At 39.8% G+C, this 19,999-nt stretch overlaps 1 protein-coding gene across 1 annotated transcript in view; it reads left to right on the top strand.

Annotated features, from left to right (window-relative positions):
* Window positions 1-19,999, top strand: part of LOC117293280 (NKAP family protein UM04995-like) — a 44,051-nt gene that overhangs the window by 8,982 nt on the left and 15,070 nt on the right. Inside the window, exons 2-3 of the mRNA XM_033775517.1 lie at window positions 12,425-12,556; window positions 17,691-17,765. Coding sequence (XP_033631408.1) covers window positions 12,462-12,556; window positions 17,691-17,765 — 170 coding nt within the window. The 5' untranslated portion in view covers window positions 12,425-12,461. The remainder of the gene's footprint in view (window positions 1-12,424; window positions 12,557-17,690; window positions 17,766-19,999) is intronic.

Genomic DNA, 19,999 nt, shown 5'->3' with positions numbered 1-19,999 from the left:
ATCAGATTCTAAGCCTTGGTTTCCAGAGTTCCAGCCGTGAGGCCGGGTGGCGTACGATGTTCTGGCGGGCCAGCGGCCGTGAGGTGTGGCCGGTGCCGAGTGAACGCTCACTACCATACCCATTGATGTCCTTCACCAATCCTCACTACCGTTGAGTTGAGTCTTCGATGACATCTGGGATTCTCCACGCTGGTTCATCATCATCATCGCTAGACCCTGGCCTAGATTCTCACCATTATTGGAGGTACCTCCCCCCCTCAGTTGTCCCTCTCATTCTCGTTATTTTCTCACCACAATTATATTTATCTCGATGTATTTATTTAAATTCCCCTTGGGGTCTTTTGTATGTAATTTTCGTTGCTAATTTGGTATTATATTAAATAACTTTAATTTCTTGTTCCTAAACTTGACTCCATTTACATTCATTTCTATTGTTGGTCCTTCCCTTTAATGTTCTGTTATGTTGTTTCATTTTGGTATGTGACTTCGTAACAGAAATTTGGGGGCTTGTCCGGGAGAGAGACCATTAGCAAGTGTCATTTTTGCGGTTAATCAATATTTTTGGAAACCTTCCGAAAATGGCGGAAGCCCAAAAGAAACCGAAATTTAGTTTCCACTCTGCTGAAGAGTTCTTAAGCAGAACCGATTTAACGGTTGACATTGTTGATGAGTTAACCAAAGATCAATTGTGTGCAGTTGCACAAGTTCTTGGAGTCAAGGTATTCATTGGGGCGAAGAAGAGTTATTTAAACCGTACTGTTTGCCATGCTTTAGTATCAAATGGTTTAATTGAAAGTGATGGAAGTGTAACACAATTTGCGGATCCAAAAGAGCAAGCTGAGCTTTTGAAGCTACAATTACAACTTAAAGACAAGGAGATTGAATTAAGAGAGAAAGAAATGGCACATGAGTTCAAGCTTAAAGAGTTAGGAATGAAAGAATCCAAAGTTCAATCTTCAAACTCAACAAAAGTTGCTCACTCAGGGTTTGATTTTGGTAAGAACATTAGACTCGTTCCGAAATTTGATAGCAAGGAAGTGACACGGTACTTCACGTCATTCGAGGATTTGGCAAAAAAGCTAGAGTGGCCAAAAAAATACTGGACCACATTACTTCATACTGTTTTTGAAGGGAAAGCAAAGGAAGTGTACACTGCCTTGTCTTCCGAACAAAGTGGCGATTATGATGTAGTGAAACAAACTGTGTTAAAAGCATACGAGCTCGTTCCAGAAGCATATCGTCAAAAATTCAGGAAAATGAGACGAAGAAACAATGATGGGCAAACTTATGTTGAATTTGCACGGGAGAAAGCTAATGCTTTTGATCGTTGGCTCAAATCAAAGGAGATTGACAAACGTTTTGATAACATGAGGGAGTTGATATTAATGGAAGAATTTAAGAGTTGTCTTCCCAATGATATAAAAACACATCTAGCAGATAGAGATGTCAATAAGTTAGAGAAAGCTGCCAGAATGGCAGATGATTATGAACTTACTCATAAGCAATCATTTGGCTCTGACAATAGACATGACACCAGTCGCTCCAAATCGACAAAAGGGTCGAAGAATAGTGAACGGTCTGGTGATAAATCTGTCCAGTCCAGTGACTCTAAAACAGAGTCAGATCCTACAAAAGGGAAAGAAAATCCCACCGGGGTTTCAGAAAAGCCACATTGGCGGAAAAAACCGGCCTGTTTGTAGTTTTTGTGGCAAAATTGGCCACACATTTGAAAGATGTTTCAAACGGAGGGACCAACTGGAAAAGCCCATTGCGTTTATTGCCAGTGAATCTTGTGGCGAAGTTGTCCTTCCAAAACACAATGTTGAGAAAAATCACATTGTTGAAATTCCTCTTAAAGTTGCGACTGGGGAAGAAAGTCAAGTAACAAAGCCAATGAACAATGGTTATGAAGCATTTATGTCTCATGGACGTGTTTCAGTTAATGGTGGTGTTGATTCTCATAAAGTTAAGATTTTGAGGGACACAGGGGCCGCGCAATCCTTATTGCTTAAAGGTGTGGTCCCTTCCTTAAGTGAATCTAGCCAAACTAGTGTTCTAATTAGGGGTGTAGAAGGTGGTTTTCTGAAAATACCTCTTAAAACTATACACCTTGAGTCAGATTTTATGACGGGGCCAGTCTCAGTTGGTATAGTACCCAGTTTGCCTATAGAGTGTGTTACGTTCTTACTTGGGAACGATATTGCAGGGGCTAATGTTCAATGTAATCCTTGTGCACAGGTTACCGAAGTCCCTCATAGTAGTGTAGACACAGAGCGTTTATCAGATGAATTCCCGGGCATTTTTCCCGCATGTGTTACTACACGTTCAATGGTTCGTGCCTCACAAAACGAGGACACATCTGAAATTTTAAGGGCCAATGATGATGAATGTTTTAAGCTGGCAGGAACATTCTTTCAAACTTTGAATGACAAAGTTTCCCGAGAGGAAAGGAATCCGAATCCTAATCTCTCGGTCCCTCTTGTATTGAATAAGAATGCACTAATTAAAGCTCAGGAATGTGACCCAGAGTTACGTAAAGTAGCTAGTGATGCACTTAGTTTACAAGAGGCTGAAAAAGTCCCGGTGTGTTATTTTTGGTCAAATTCTGGGGTGTTAATGCGCAAATGGCGTTCCCCCGAGGTACCCGCTGATCAAGAATGGCGAGTTTTAACTCAAATTGTGGTACCAAAACCGTTTCGGGCTGAAATTTTGAAACTAGCCCACGAACCACCCACTTCAGGCCATTTGGGCGTTCGGAAAACTCAAGACCGCATCTTGTGTCACTTTTTTTGGCCAAAGTTGTACCAAGATGTCGGCGACTTTTGCAGGACATGTCACACGTGTCAAGTAGTGGGAAAACCAAATCAGAAGATCCAAGTTGCACCACTTATTCCTATTCCTGCATGTGGACAACCATTTGATCGGGTCATAATTGATTGTGTGGGTCCCTTGCCAAAAACTAGATCTGGTCATATGTATCTTTTGACAATTATGGATGCGTGTACCCGATATCCAGAAGCAATTCCTTTGCGTAATATTACTGCCAAATCTGTGTCTGACGCTCTAGTTAAATTCTTCACTAGAATGGGACTTCCGAAAGAAATTCAGCACGATCAAGGTTCCAATTTTATGAGTAGAGTGTTTGGTGAAGTAATGCAAGCTTTGGGTATTGAACAAATGGTTTCATCTGCTTATCACCCTCAATCACAAGGTGCGTTAGAAAGATATCACCAAACCTTGAAAACAATGCTCAAGACCTTTTGTCATGATAATCAAGAGGATTGGGACAAAGGAATTGATTTCTTGTTATTTGCCACACGAGATTCACAAAACGAATCTACCGGGTTTAGCCCGTTTGAACTTGTGTATGGACACGAGGTTAGAGGCCCATTGAAATTGGTCAAAGAGAGATGGCTTGCCGAGCCACAGGTAGAAACTAACCTGCTAGAGTATGTTTGTTATTTCAAAGATCGTCTATATAAAGCATATGACATGGCTAAGTCCAACCTGTCTAATTCTCAAGAAAGAATGAAATCATGGTATGATAAGAACGCTAGGGAACGATCATTTCAGGTTGGAGAAAAGGTGTTGATTTTGCTACCAATTCAGGGCGAACCATTGAGAGCTAAGTTTAGCGGCCCATACATAATTGAGAGAAAACTCAATAGTGTCAATTATGTTGTCAAGACACCTGATCGTAGGAAAACTAGAAGGGTTTGTCACGTGAATATGTTAAAGAAATATCACGAGAGAATTTCTGAGACCAAACCTGTAGTTGTGACGTGTTCCTCTATAGAGATTAGTGAGAACAAGGTTGTAGATAACAATGAAAACGACGAAGATGTTAGATTTGCGTCAGTCACTAGTTCTCTCATGAATCAAAATTCTGATGTGTTAATGAACCTAGATTGTAAACTTTGTCATTTACCTGAACTAGAACACAATGAAATGGTTGAGATTCTGGAATCGTATGTGCAAATATTCCAAGATAAACCAGGGAGAACTTCAATGTTATTTCATGATGTTGATGTTGGAAATGCAAGTCCGATCAAACAACACCCATACCGTCTAAATCCGACCAAACTTGAGTATGTTCGTAAAGCAGTGACATACATGTTAGAGAATGACATAATTTCTCATGCTAATCAGAGCCCATGGAGTTCACCAGTTGTGTTAGTACCAAAAGAAGATGGAACACAACGTCCTTGTATTGATTATAGAAAAGTGAACTCTGTTACCAAAACTGATTCATATCCCATTCCACGGTTGGATGAGTGCATTGATCGAATAGGGCATGCCAAGTATGTAAGCAAGTACGACCTTCTGAAAGGGTATTGGCAAGTGCCATTAACACAAAGAGCTAGAGAAATTTCTGCCTTTGTAACTCCCGATGGTTTGTTTGAGTGTAATGTTATGCCATTTGGCATGAAAAATGCTCCTAGCACGTTCACAAGAATGATGAATCAAATTACTTCAGACTTAGATGGTTGTGGTGCTTACATAGATGATGTTATCATTTATTCTGATACATGGACTGATCATGTTGTTAGAACAAAAGCATTGTTTGATAAATTATCTGATGCTAATCTAACTGTTAATCTGAAGAAAAGTGAAATAGGTCAAGCTCATGTGACTTATTTAGGTCACGAGGTTGGTCAAGGAAAGGTTTCGCCAAAAGCAGCTAAGGTTCAAGCAATCAATGATTTTAAAGTGCCAGCACATAAGAAAGAACTCATGCGATTTCTTGGCATGACGGGTTTTTACCGTAAATTCTGCTCAAATTTTGCACATATCGCAGAACCGTTAACCAATCTGTTGGCGAAAAACACCAAATTTGTCTGGACAGAAAGTTGTCAGGCGGCTTTTGAGAATTTGAAAGGTGTGTTGACCCTTGAACCAGTTTTGATGGCAGCAGATTTTGGCAAACCTTTTAAGTTAGTAATTGATGCAAGCGATGTTGGCGTCGGTGCCGCATTATTGCAAGATGATGACGAAGGTGTTGAACATCCAGTTATTTATTTCTCGAAGAAATTAAATAAGCACCAAAAGAATTACTCAACAATTGAGAAGGAAACGTTGAGTCTCATGTTGGCAATTTCACATTTTGAAGTGTATGTTACAGGCCCTTTCCCAGTTACTGTGTTTACAGATCACAATCCATTGACTTACCTCAATAAGTTCAAGAACAAAAGCCAACGTTTAATGAGGTGGAGTCTGTTGTTGCAAGGTTATAATTTGGAATTCAAGCACATCCCAGGCAAACAGAACATAATTGCTGATGGTTTGAGTAGATCATGAATTTTTCAGAATTTAAGTTTAATGAGGTATTTAAGGATTAAGTCTGCTGTGTATTTGAATTGTATAAATCACAGTTTTGTAATGTGAGATTTATTGATCGATAACGGTTAGTTTGATGGCAAACAGTATTTACATCGTTATTTTGATTGGTAAATTATATTTTGGCAATTAAATTTGAAATCCTTTAATTAAGTAAATTTTTTTAATGTGAGATTACTACAGAAAAATACTTCATTATTGTCGTATTTTTCCACCCTGAGGGGGAGGGTGTTAAGAATTCCTATTTAGTATGTAATCTTATGTAATAAGTATGTGGTGGTCGCGATTACAACTTCGTTTTGTGTCCCATTGTCCCTGATCACTTCTGCGAATGGACTTTAAAATTCCTTCAAGTAATCGTTGGTTTAAAAGGACTGTTCGGCCGTCGATCATCAGATTCTAAGCCTTGGTTTCCAGAGTTCCAGCCGTGAGGCCGGGTGGCGTACGATGTTCTGGCGGGCCAGCGGCCGTGAGGTGTGGCCGGTGCCGAGTGAACGCTCACTACCATACCCATTGATGTCCTTCACCAATCCTCACTACCGTTGAGTTGAGTCTTCGATGACATCTGGGATTCTCCACGCTGGTTCATCATCATCATCGCTAGACCCTGGCCTAGATTCTCACCATTATTGGAGGTACCTCCCCCCCTCAGTTGTCCCTCTCATTCTCGTTATTTTCTCACCACAATTATATTTATCTCGATGTATTTATTTAAATTCCCCTTGGGGTCTTTTGTATGTAATTTTCGTTGCTAATTTGGTATTATATTAAATAACTTTAATTTCTTGTTCCTAAACTTGACTCCATTTACATTCATTTCTATTGTTGGTCCTTCCCTTTAATGTTCTGTTATGTTGTTTCATTTTGGTATGTGACTTCGTAACAACCTGTACGTAGAAGCTGAAGTGAGTGAACGCTAACCATGCATACAAAGTGTACTGAATCATGAATGTTCCGGGGGGTGTTACATGAAGGTGTAAATGACGTGCTTGAAGAAGGTTTTATTCTCTGTGATGATTGCCTAATTAAATGTAAATCCCTTGAGTTCCCAAGCCTGTGAATGTTGTGCAAAGAGTGTCAGGCCTTTGTGCGTGATTGCAGCACAGTTTGCTCCATTCTCGCCCACACTCTGTCTGAGCTGAAGTCACTGTGTAAAGTCTCTTATAAATCTTCACTCCATTTAGGCCACCACAAGTTTACTATGTACTGAACTCCTGCCTTGAATTATAAAGTTCGATCTGGTTTTGGTTGTAGTTGTGATTAAGTGATCCGTTACATGTAGGTTTGAATTTTGTTGTTTACAGGTTGATTTCTGAATTGTTTATCCTTGTAATTTGAGCCGCAATTCAGCTTCTGACTGCAAATATCATTTGATTGCAGATAAAAACCATTTCAAATCAATTGAAATTTATGCCTCGTGGTGCTCAATGCCCTTTCAAAAACAAAGCATACAGGGGTGAGATGAGAATTAAATCTCACCTGTTAGCTTAAACCCAGACAATCCCAACTCTAAGATTGTAATTCCTCTAGTCCTCTTTGTTTATGTCCAGGTTGGTACATGTACATGTACATGTAGTTGGGTTTTAAAAACAATAATTATTCCACAACAGACTGTATAGGCCTACTGAGAGAGTTGCAGCAACTTGCGTTTAGAAGCTATTTTCAGTCTACACAGGTTACCAGACTAGACTGCACATCTGGTTGTGCTACTTTTGGACCGAAAATAGCATCCAGCAACCAGGGGCCCAAAGAAAACTGGTCCTTTCGTGTCCCTTCAACTGTCTCAATACACAGGTCTGTTCAACAGGTCTGATATACTTCACAGAGGCTTTGGAGGCGATGGCGTCTGTGCCTTTGGTCGGTAACCTGATGCCCTTTGAAATGTGGAGCGCCACTAGAAATTTAAATTTCCCCTGTAGGCACTTTGGATGGCACTGGCGGGCAGCCCTGGGCCTAATTTCATAGAGCTGCTTAAAGGCAGTGGACACTATTGGTAATTGTCGAAGACTAGCCTTCACAGTTGATGTATCTCAACATACGCAACAAATAGCAAACCTGTGAAAATTTGAGCTCAATCGGTCATCGAACTTGCGAGATAATAATTAAAGAAAAAAACACCGTTGTCACACAGAGTTGTGTGCTTTCAGATGCTTGATTTCGAGACCTCAAGTTCTAAATTTGAGGTCTCGAAATCAAATTTGTGGAAAATAACTTCTTTCTCGAAAACTATGGCACTTCAGAGGGAGCTGTTTCTCACAATGTTTTATACCATCAACCTCTCCCCATTACTCGTCACCAAGAAAGGCTTTATGCTAATAATTATTTTGAGTAATTGCCGATAGTGTCCACTGCCTTTAACGGTAAGGAAATTTTTGTGCTTACTGGTAGCAGAAAAATTTGCTACGGTGAAAGCTTATTTCACAGGTTTAGCAGAAAAATTAGGCGGCCATATTGTGCGTTCACCATGGATAATTGCATTGTGACGTCATTTTTTTTCGTGCAGTAAGCACCGGAAGGTAAGCACACCTTTTCGTGGCTTAATACTGTTAGTAGCGCCATGAACTGGAAATCGCAGAGTAAGCACAAAATCGGCTGCTAAGCATCTCTATGAAATTGGGCCATGAACTCAACTGTCCAGCACTCTGAGCAAAACAAACTGTGCCACCCTGTCCAGAGTTCCCCAGGAATAAATACAAAAAATGTCAACTGTGGTAGTTTTGTCTTTGATCAAACAGCCTGGTCTCAGGATGGCTAATTGAATTGATGAACTGCATAGTTGACGCCAGATAATGGTATTGACCACAGACACGATGAAGGCTCTTGAGCTGATAAATAGTATCAAATATCACAGAGAATGAATACTGTCAAAAGGCCGTTCAACTTATTGCATATGTTACTCTTCTGTTACTTCCGTAATTCCTGCTTCTCCGTTATGTTGATGGCTGTTCATGGCCTCATACACTGTGCCATGTGGCCCATGACTGTATAATTTTGGCTAATGTGGACCAAACATAAACTTTGCAGTGTTGTTAAAAATACTTTGTATCGAGGTATGCCTTCATGTTACAACCAATGATAACAACTTTGTATCTTTTTTAAACTAAGTGCAAATTGTGTACTTTGTTCATTTCTGAGGGACTGTTGTCAGCGAAGGGAGTGGAGGCAGTCCGCAATGGTTGGTTGGCATGATGGGGCATTTCTTGTTTATGGTCTGTCAATCTGTATAGGTATAGTTTTGAAAGCTTGGAAGGACTGTTTTGATTGTGTGTTAAAAAAATCCAGTTTGCAATTTGTCACCTGTCGGCATATTATTTGCTTTGATTTCTTTTTAACAGGATGTTTGAGGATTTCAAACTGTCACTTTGAATCTAAATTCATATTGACCGAATGTGTGAAATTTCCTGTCTCATTATAAAAGCATGCACGATTACGTAACTCAAAACTGCAAACATCGTGTATAGGCCTACATGTATGCAAAATAATGATGAGGTTCATTGTGATTTTCTGTCGTCACGACTCTTACAACCAAACATTCATCTATTTGGGTTACCCATTACAAAGTCAGTCAGGGATGTAACAAAAGAACAAGAGATCTCGCGAATAGCTAACAATGATTCAGGCCTGTATTTTTTTGAAAAGGCAAGGGCACCAAATCATATTCTCCTTAGTAAAGGGCACCCTCGATAAAGACATTTAAAATTTCTACTACATGTAGCATTTCAAGGGCACCATTAGGCAATCACCAGGGGGCATGGAGGCAATTGCCCATGAAGTACATGTAGCTGTGGGACTCTTAAAGTCAAATAAAACATTTATCTCTTTGGGTTACTCATTTCAAAGTCAGTTAGTGATGTAACAAGAGATCGCCCAAATAACAAACAATCATTATGATCTTTGATGTTTGTGTAAACATGACCATCAGTGGAATACATCAACGGTCAAATTACCGATTTCAAAATTCCTGAAGTATGTAACAATATACCTGCCAGGAAGGTTTTGTAGTGCGCTGCATGAGAGCATAGAGTAAGGACCATGAGAGGAGATGCTAATCTGCAGGGAGAGAGGAGACAAGTTACTGTGACCTTCACTTGAGGGCGTCTCATGTTTGCTTCCTCTCAATTCCTCTTAGTTGTAAATCAAGTTGTGGGGGTGGGACTTCGATGGGGCTTCAGACTACTATGAGAGGGTCTTTTACTCAGAAACACAGCTATACGATGATGACTTTGAATTCTTTGTTTAAAGGTACCTGTATACTATGCCTTGTTTTCAGAACGCGGGTAAGTTTGGAGGCGTGGCATCGTGAGGTATCACTTTATATTTGGTTGCTGGTAACACTGTGTGTATTAACTTCAAGTGAAGATTGTTCACGATTGAGAACTTGTCTCGCTATTTGTTTTACTGTCGCGGAATAGAAAGGAGACAGTTCGGCGAGGACTTACTAAAATGTACTTTTGCTGAGTGGATCGAGGTGACTTCTCAATGAACTTCACTTTCACCCCAGACAAAGTTGCCCTGGGTAGTAACCTTCCTCAGGGCCAGACAATGCCGGCTGCTGCCCTTAACAAAGTTGCCCAATGGGTAATAACTGTATTGCCCCCTACAACAATGTTACCCTGATAGTAATAATATTGCCCCAGAAAATGTTGGACGTCGCCCCCAACAAATTTGCCCTTGGTAATAATGATCTAACAAATGAAGAATGTCGGCTGTCGCAGCTACCAAAGTCGCCAAGGGTAGTAACGATCTCACACCCAGAAAATGTCAGCTGTCCTACCTAACAAAATAGCCCTACGGAGTAACGATTTAACTCACACCCCGTCAGTGTCGGCTGTCGCCCTAAAAAAATTGCCCTGGTTGTAACCATCTCATCACAGAAAATGTTGTTCGTCAGCTTAATGATGAAGTGTCAACCTCAAAACAAGGAAAACTGTAAGAAAAGGTTTATTTTTTATTTTCAAGATAATATATATTTTTTTCTTAAAGGATATTAGTTCTTTCCCATCCAACAAATTCCTCATCAGACTAGGATACCTTTAAACCTTCAAAGTTTGATTTCATAGGTAATTTACGCCAATGTTGTTGTTCCGTTGACCCATTATACAAGACACTCATGACTGCCAGTGGGGATGTGAGCTCTTAAATGTAACCCTGCCTGCCAGATGAATGTAAGCTTGTTGTAGTTCAATCTTGACTAACGTCAAAGTAAAAGGCCGCAGGTGGGGACTATAAGCTTCGTAGTGTGTCGTGCAAATATTGCAGGACGGGAATGTCATGTTTGACAGGGCTGTGGTGTTTGCACTACCGCAAAGGGCGCTTCCTCCATTGGATAATCTCTTAGTTTATGGGTAATTCGAAAGGACATCAATGCGAAAGCTAGCGGCAATTGATTTCATGGTTTCAATTCAATGGCCTGTTTATAGGTTCAGGCCTGCGCAGTGAACCAACTAATGACTCTCAAATGTACGTTGCCTCACCACTGTTATTGTAGTGAACCACCTACATTGTACATAATGCCGCATTTTATGCAAGTTGTCATTTCTAGGAAAGGGATTGTTTCAGATTTGTAGCTGGATGGAAGCTTGTCATACAGTAGAGTTAATAAAAAGTGGTTTGTGCTGAAAGTGTAGGCCTGTGATATTCATTGAAAATCTGTGTAAAACTGGATGCAAGTTTGTTGCCTGTGTAGAAAACAATTTATTGTATTATTAAATTACTTTTTCAAACGACATTTGTTACAGGCCCTACATGTACCTATTGTACATGGAAATATAGTCACCCAGGAAAGCACCGAGTTAACTGTGCTTATCACACATCTGCATAAGGGAATAAATTGCTAAAAAAAGATTCTCAATTGTAGAGATTCTCATTATAAAGTTTCAAACCGAAGCGTCTTCAAGTGTCACCAAAAATGTCCGCAATTGACATACATGTACTTGAAGATATAGAATTGTTCTGGTCTCGTTAAATCATTCAAGGAATGAAAGCTCTTAACCATTGATGGTCAACATCTAGGTCTATTTATTCAGATGCAAGTCCTGAGTACACCACCATAGTACAAAACATACCAAATAACCTTTTATGGGCGTTTGAACGCCTGAAGATGGTAAATTGAGAAACAGAGCATCCGCGTTTACAGCTCTATAGTCAATCAGGTCACCCCGTCATAACCGCTGACGCACAATATCATTGTTACCTTTGCATCGTATTACAATTAAAGGTTTTTGGTCCTTTTATGTAACAGAAAAACAATCCCACAGGTTTACATTAAACTTACACCGTTTAACATGTTTAAAAAAGATAATGATAGTAGAAAGCTCATCTTAAAATATTGCTAGCTGAGGTGGTTTAGTTTTTGAGAAAATAGTAAAACAGTGTCAAGAAAATATGTTTTACATGCTAAAATAATTTCGCCTAGTTAGAGACACCAATTAGTTTTGTGACTTGTTTGACTAATTTCTTAAAAACTACAGCACCACATTAAGTAATATTTTGAGGGAAGCCTTCTACCATCATTATCTTCAAACTGTGTTAGTTTAATGTAAATTTGTGGACATTTGGTTTTGTGTTCTAAAAAATGTACCTAGACCCTTTAAGGGCAGTGGACACTATTGGTAATTACTCAAAAGAATTATCATCATAAATCCTTACTTGATTACCAGTAATGGGGAGACGTTGATGGTATAAAACATTGTGAGAAACAGCTCCCTCTGAAGTGACGTAGTTTTTGAGAAAGAAGTAATTTTCCACGACTTTGATTTCGAGACCTCAAGTTTAGAATTTGAGGTCTCGAAATCAAGCATCAGAAAGCACACAACTTCGTGACACACAAGGTTTTTTTTTCTTTCATTATTATCTCGCAAATTCGATGACCGATTGAGCTCAAACTTTCACAAGTTTGTTATTTTATGCGTATGTTGAGATACATCAACTGTGAAGGAAAGTCTTTGACAATTACCAATAGTGTCCACTGCCTTTTAAATGGTCTCTACAGGTCATCCCATTGCTGTGTACAAACCTCATACTCACTTGACACCTTCGTCTTTCTAAGCACTCAAATTTCTGCGTCTTGATTTTCCGCTCTGTGCAGATTCTGGGATGATCGCAGGTGCCGCCCCTGAGGTGACATGGCGCTGGAGGTGACCATGGCTGATGCAACACAACCGGTGGTTGTTGACTCGACGACGTGTGAAGTGACAAGTCAACAGGAGGAACTTGAAAGGTGGGATGTGAAAATAATATATGGTGGAACTATTTGAAGCCTGTGTGATGTTTTTTGCTCAGCCTCACTGGTCTAGTTCGAGATCCCTAGGATGGGCTGATGGCTTGTACGTATTCTTGTTCATGATGTACATGCAAGATGCATTGAACAGTTGCAACCAGGGGTCTTTAGAGGTGCGTTTTTGGCGGTGGTGACCAACTACTGTTTGGATTAAATTGGCCATTGGGTAATCACTGGCCAAAGATCGAAACTGTTATTGGTTTTTGTTGCGAAAAAACGCACCCTAGGTCAGGGGAAAGGTCTATGCTTGGGTCAAGCACTTGACGAAATTCCGAGGAAATACCCAAGAAAATTTTGGTTGACCTTTCAACCCCTAAAAATTTAATCTGCAAACTATCACCGACTACTGGAAAGGAAGATAAAAAGTTTTCCATGTTGTTTTCATTGAACAGTGAAGGATGAAAGCAAGTTCATTCTTCCCCTTAAACATTTGTGAACTTTAGCCCACCCCATCCCAGTGCCATGCACACAATCACAACATGTACAAACTCGATGAGGCCCCATTGATAATAAAAATATTGTTTAAACCAAAGTAAAAAGTAAGTTGTGATCGAATGAAAAAGGACAATTCATTATTTGCAATTGATTTACACAACAGAGAGCTACATCTTTATTGACCTAGTTGAGTCTTTCATGAAGAGAAAGAAGTAATCAAGGAAGAGGTAATCAAGGGTCAATCGATCAGGGGGAGTGGTCAAATTTACTTGGGTAAAGCTTGCGTCCCAGCACCTTTGGATGAGGCGCTGGGACCAGTGTGAAGTGTTTTTTTCAGTTTGATTGATTGGTTGATTGTTTAGAAAGGCGCTACTAGTGAGGTAGCAAACAAAACTTTTTCACTGAAGGAAGTTAGGCGATGTAGAAGTGTTCACTAGTGTTCATCCTTTCACAGGAAACAGTTTTTTTCTCTCCAGTAGTCCTTGAGAGTTTGCAGAACTTTCAATTTCCTCGGAATGTCATCAAGTGTGAACGAGGCTTTTTGAGAATCTCGAAATAATCTATATCAACATCTTGCCAAAATCTGTCTAAACTTCTCAACCACGCATCAGAAATCGGGCAATGGAATTTGTAAAAGGTTCTTAAAAAGCGTACTGCTGGCGAGCGGTTCAACAGGAAGTACGGTTTGTCACTGCATGCAGACATCAAAAATCTAAATACATCATCCTTCAAGTGCCAAATTCCAAGTGGGCTATACACAATACGTATCGCACACGTTGTATTTATAAACAAGTATCCTAAAGTAAACCTATTTCTTGAGAGTCTCTCCCGGTAAAGATGTGTGGAGAGTTTTCTAGACATTTATCTCAAGGTCTTCTGTATTATTTTAACATGTACAATGTATCATCGCAATCCTACAACAGGCACTAAAGTGTTGGGTGATCAAACGGACTCGAGTTACACAGTGGGGAAGAAATTTATGCCACTGCAAAAGAGGTTGTGCTGGTGGTGTTTTTTGTTGTTTCCAGACTGGGATAGCTATTTTGGCCGTGAAAAAAAAAATTGATAGTGCAGTGTGTGCTCATGACACATTATTCAATGGCACATTATTCAAGAGAGAGATTCTTCCCAGTTTATAGAACTCACGTCATTTTTTACAGGGGTGTCCCTAACTGTTTTAATCCTCAGCTGAACTAGTCAGTTTTCTCCCTTAATAGCGTTCACGAACGAACATCAACCCTCCAAAATCTGAGAAACGATGCATGAATCGTTCTTAGATAAATTTGAGTTTTTATGAACTTGAGACACTTTTTGTTCATTGTTCACAGATTGGTTATTAAACAGTTAATGCCTCACTGCTAAATTTGCTATAAAAAAAAAATTAAAAAAACGAGTTTAAACATGATTTAAAAGTTCCACATTCATGGTTATTAACAAGTTTAATAAGCAAACACTGTCCACAACAAACATTTCAAAAAATGGTTTAATTTCAAATGGGGTTTTCTGCTAACATAAATAAGTTGCTGGGGCTAAAGTGCCTCTTCATGAATACGGTGACGGTTTATCCTGCTCCCACTCATGCCAGTTGCTGAGAAAAGTACATTTTCATTATGAGTTTTAAAGTATCTGGGACTTTTTGACTGTGTGCCAAGCCTACTCTTAAAGGCAATCTTAATTGGCTTCTGAAATTTCAATACCTATCTGCCTATAGACATGATAGGCTAGGCAAGTCTCGCAAGAATTGAAAACCGCTGGGACCACTTTGGGACCACTTACTTTGCTTTAATGCGTGAAGGAAACAAACGCGCGCACTTTAACAGGTACCCATGTTCAAGTACACGCGAGACTCGCACAGTCTATAGATTGACACTCGACCTCCACTCCTTCAGTTTATTATTGCCCTGGATAAACACAGTCGATCATACCCTGATCTTTTGTAACGATCTGGCCACAGTCACCGCAGTAGAATCACCCCTGGACGTCCAAAAGTTTATACCCGCTATGCCTCGCTTTCTTATGCCTCAGTGAACACTTGTCTTCATATTCTAGAAGATGCGATTCCCGTCGGTACTCTTTCGTAGGAAGGAGACCAATGTGGAGAGCTGTTCCACTTTCCATCGAAATTGCCCGTGACGTGTGACAACCATTCTAAATCTTGAAGAATTTCATAAAATGGCGATGGGAGCATCTGGAGAAGTGACCTACACTGTAGTCAATGAAATTGTTCTCTACGTTGAGATGTGCAGCACTTTGACGTTGTCTTTGCATCTTCGTTTGAAGGATACAAAGTAAAGCACTTGTCAAGTACCAGAAAGGTGGAACACTTACAAGTCCCTGCCTGTAAGAGTGTACCAAGTGGTGATTCATGGGTTTTCAGATCTTCTTCTAAAAAATTAGAGTGATACATTATCATACCAAACGAATAAATCAAAAATATTAGTTTGCTGACGCTTTCGGTTTGGGAGTTATCAGTTATTAAAGTTTCGGCCTAAAAGCCTTCGTGAAACGAATAGTACATTCCCTGTAAACACAAAAATGTGCGCCAAGGTCATCCCAACAAAAGGAATTTTTTTTTGGAAACTTTCAGATTTTTGGGCTTATAACAAAAGTATAAAAACAATTTGGGATCTCTATTATTTCTCTGCACCAACGAGATCCCACGCACTTTGCACTTCAATTTGTTTTAGGGATGCAAGCTCTTTCATGTGAACTTGTTTAATTCATGGGATCTTATAGGCGCGTTGAGTTATGAGACGTTGAAAATGGCACGAGGGCACTGTTCGTCAAAGGTTCAGGTGCGCATAACATGACGCGCCAACGAGATCCCAATTTTTTTTTTTTACTTTTATTATAAGCCCAACTGGAGGTTTCAACAATTTTTTTACTTTTGTTGGGACGAGCTTGGCACACTTTTTTGTGTTTACAGGGAAATGTACTATTCGTTTCTCGAGGGTCTTTTGGCCCAAACTTTGATAACTGGTAACTACAAAACCGAAAGCATCAGCAAACTAAAATTTTGGATTTATTCGTTTGGTATGATGGTGCATCACTCTAATTTTTTCGAAGAAGATCTGCGAACCCATGAATCACCCCCCCCCCCCTAATTTGGTACATTCTTACAGGCAGGGACTCTTAAAGATATCTAGATAAATACTTCTTTGTGTTCATGTGCCTTCGATGCGCCGTCAGTACTTAAAAAATTACTCTCTTGAGAGCCAGGAAAGATGAAAAAACAATACAGCAAAAAAAAAAATAAGACAAAAAAAATGTAGGATGAAAACAAAGTATCCACTTACCGGACATGAAATCTTCATGGATTTCTGCAGAGGGATGTTGCCACGGTGATCGGTGTGGGTGACAAACTTTCCGTAACTCTTTTAAAGATGTCATTGATGTGGAGGTGGAGACTTTATTGAGCTGCCATTTTGTATATGAATCAGTTTAAAGGCATCATAACATCTTACTTGGTAACGAGTAATGGGGAGAGGTTGATAGTATGAAACACTGTGAGAAACGGCTCCCTCTGAAGTGAAGTAGTTTTCGAGAAAGAAGTATTTTTCCACGAATTTGATTTCGAGAACTCAGATTTAGAATTTGAGGTCTCGAAATCAAGCATCTGAAAGCACAAAACTTCTCATGACTTCAACGTTATCTCGCAACTTCAACGACCATTGAGCTCAAATTTTCACAGGTTTGTTATTTTATACATATGTTGAGATACCCAAGTTACCAATAGTGTCCGGTGTCTTTAAAAGTTTGACCTAATCATTAGCAAGCCAGTTGATACTTTTACATTTTTTGGGTCACTGATCGCATTTACTTGAGATTTAAAACTCCTCCTTGTATCTCAGGCGATAGAGGGCTTGCCTGAAGCCTTACTCCAACTCAAATTTTGTTGGTGACAAAATCTTCTTTTGTCTCTATAAAACTACATTACTTGAAAGGGGGGGTCGTTTCTAACAATGTCAGCACTCCAGTGCTTTTCACCATTGTTTTGCTCATTAATTTTTGTAGTATTTGCCAAAAGGTTACCCTGCCTATAATGAGGGCCTTGACACTGTATTGGTTATTATTACTCAAAATAATTGTGAGCATAAAAACTCACCTGGTAACAAGCAATGGAGAACTATTGATGATATAAAACATTGTGAGAAACGACTCCCTCTGAAGTAACATATTTTTTAAGGTAATTTTTCACTCAATTGTTAAATCAGGCCTGCCAAGCCCTCTTTAGGCATCTGAAAGCTTTCTTTCATTATTCCCTCGCAACTTTGATGACCAATGGAGCCAAATTGTCACAGATTTGTGATTTTATGCACAAATTTTGATACACCAAGTGGGAATGCTTGTCTTTGACAATTACCAAACGTGTCTCAGGCATGTGCTTCGTTTTTGAAAGAAGGGCACCACTGAGGCATTTTCTCCTTGCTAAAGGGCTATGAGGAAATTGTGAACTTTTACTGGAGCATTTCAAGGGCACCAAGGCAATGGCAATTGGGCATGGAGGCAATTGCCATAATTGCCTTCGTGAAGTATCAGGCCTGAGATCTGCATGTCTATTGATAGTGGAATGGACTCATCGATCATCGATAACAAGCTTAGATTTGTAAAACGTTGTTTGTTTTTCCTTAATTGACAGGCTTGCTGTTGAGGAGCTGGTGAATGAAGCCAAGAGAGCCAAGGAGAGATCACAGACGTTAGGATCTTATGCATGGTATGTTCAGAAATAGTTGGGTAACTAGGAACATTTTGATGGGACAGGGGCGAGAGGGGCAAAAAGAACTAATTTATTATAGGTGACTTTGTACTTTTATTTATTTGATTACACATCCAACAGAACAGGGTAAAAAATCACATGTGTGGGAGTCTCTCCTTCAAACCCATCCAAGTAGGGGTACCCCCCCCCCCAGTCTGACCCCTCCCCTTTCTCAGATGGATACAGTCACAATCCAAATATGCAACCATGCTTTGTCTCTCGGCAAGGCTGTTACACTTGCACAGCGTACATGTGCAGAGGACAGGGAAGAATTACAAGCGATAAGAGCAACTGCCTGGAGGAAACAAGTGTCTTTGTAAATGTCAAAATAATTTCTGTCTGGGAGTATAAAGTCGTTGCGTTGGTACAAATTTCATATTTGAAGGTGAAGAACCTTTTGGGTTTGGCATACACGATGGTACTTGTCTGCAAATGAGAAAGGCTTTGTCTGCTTTGGTCATTGTTGATAGAAATGAAGAATGAGTTTCAACACTAATGTGATAAGAAATGTGTCCCCCTTGTAATACTTAAAGAGCCAATAAAGGATGATCTCAATATGTCAACTGTTACCTTTTAATGGCCGAATAGACATTGCAGATACCGGCTAATAACCATTTTACTCTCAAAATTTGCATTTAGTAACAAATATCAAAAATGCACCCGGCCGCGTGTCTTTTTCAGCCGAGAGTCAAAAACGGCTTATCTATTATAATGACCCTGGACGCCAGTGACGATTTTCCCCTATTGGTTTTGAACGCAGTTCTCCAGCTTTGGCATTTCCACACCAAATAGCAGCCACTGACGTCACGATTCCTTTGTCGCGCTGGTTTGTTTGACCCCACGTTTTTCAGAAATTTGGCTTGGAGCATTCTGGAGAAAAACCCATTTTTACCATGTTTTAACGTGAGGTAAGAGACTCGTTATATTTTTTATGTTTCCTGGATGGACAGCAGCTGTTAGAATACTGTAATATCTATATATTTGAGATCATCCTTTATTGGCTGTTTAATGTTTTCTAATGTTTTGTGAATGTATTCTTATGTTATGAGTGGCGGTGACTCATGATTGGCCCAGCAGGGTCAGGACAGGTTTTGCTGTTTTCTCAACATGTTGGCGTTGTTGTATTCGTCTGAAACTTTCAAAGGTGACTTCTATTGTATATTTATTGATAATTGTTGCTATAAACCAGCATAACATTTCCAAAACCAATTAATGAACATCATATAAATATCTGCACCTCACAATATTTATTGATGAATCATGGCGCAAACTGTTTTGTATTATAGTTTGTACAAACTATGTAAGAATCAAACTGGCTAATGATACCTTTCACACTTTTTGTACTACTGTGTGCACTCTACTTACAGCACATTTAAACCACGTTCTGTTGACAACTGTTTGTGTTTGCTTCGATTGGAGGTGAAACTTGTGAGCCAGGCTGCCACTGACCAGATACTGCCGTAGTGCCATTAAGCTGTCCCCGGTCCAGCCTGGTCAGTTCATTGCTTGGCTCTATTCAATCTACCGGGGTCCCTGTTGGTGATGCTCTGTTTACTAACCAGTTTGTCTCCTTGAAGCTTTGTTTTGATTGAGCAACCTCTGAGTTCAGATGGTGTCTTTGGATCACGTGAACAAATTGAGTTAAGAGGTGACACCAAATGCATGTTTTTATTTTAAGATGATCTGAGTGTTGGAAGTGATGTCAATCTTGTTTCCGGTTTTGCAGTGAGGTCAGAGGATGCATTGTCTATTTAGATAATCGTTTAAAAACTTGAAGTGATTACATATGTATTGGTGAGGTGTACGTTTACCTGTCCCTCTTATCGAAGTCAGACACTAGATGTTGTGTTTCAGCCAGAACTGAGCACAGCCTTTTGTTCTTTTGTTGAATTCAGCCAGATCTCCAGCCCTGCATTTCTGCTCCAGGAGGCGACATCTGAGCATCTGAGTTCATTGTCTGTGGTTCTGAAGCCCAACTTTTCACAGATTTGTAATTCATGAATGGTTGATCACATGGTGCTTGAACACTGTCTGTGACTAATTTGTCAGCTCTACCAATCCTGAACCTTTAACCAGAGAGGCGCTTACTAACACTGATCCGTGTTGATGCAGAGTCGCAGAGATTAATGCGCGTGATCAGACAAATTATCGCACTGCCACGGCGTAAATCTCACATGGTCTGAAAAAATGCT

This window comes from Asterias rubens, chromosome 8, assembly GCF_902459465.1.
Source record: "Asterias rubens chromosome 8, eAstRub1.3, whole genome shotgun sequence".
Classification (NCBI taxonomy): domain Eukaryota; kingdom Metazoa; phylum Echinodermata; class Asteroidea; order Forcipulatida; family Asteriidae; genus Asterias; species Asterias rubens.
The sequence above is the reverse complement of the archived record's forward strand: the minus strand, read 5'-3'. Positions and strand labels throughout refer to the sequence as shown.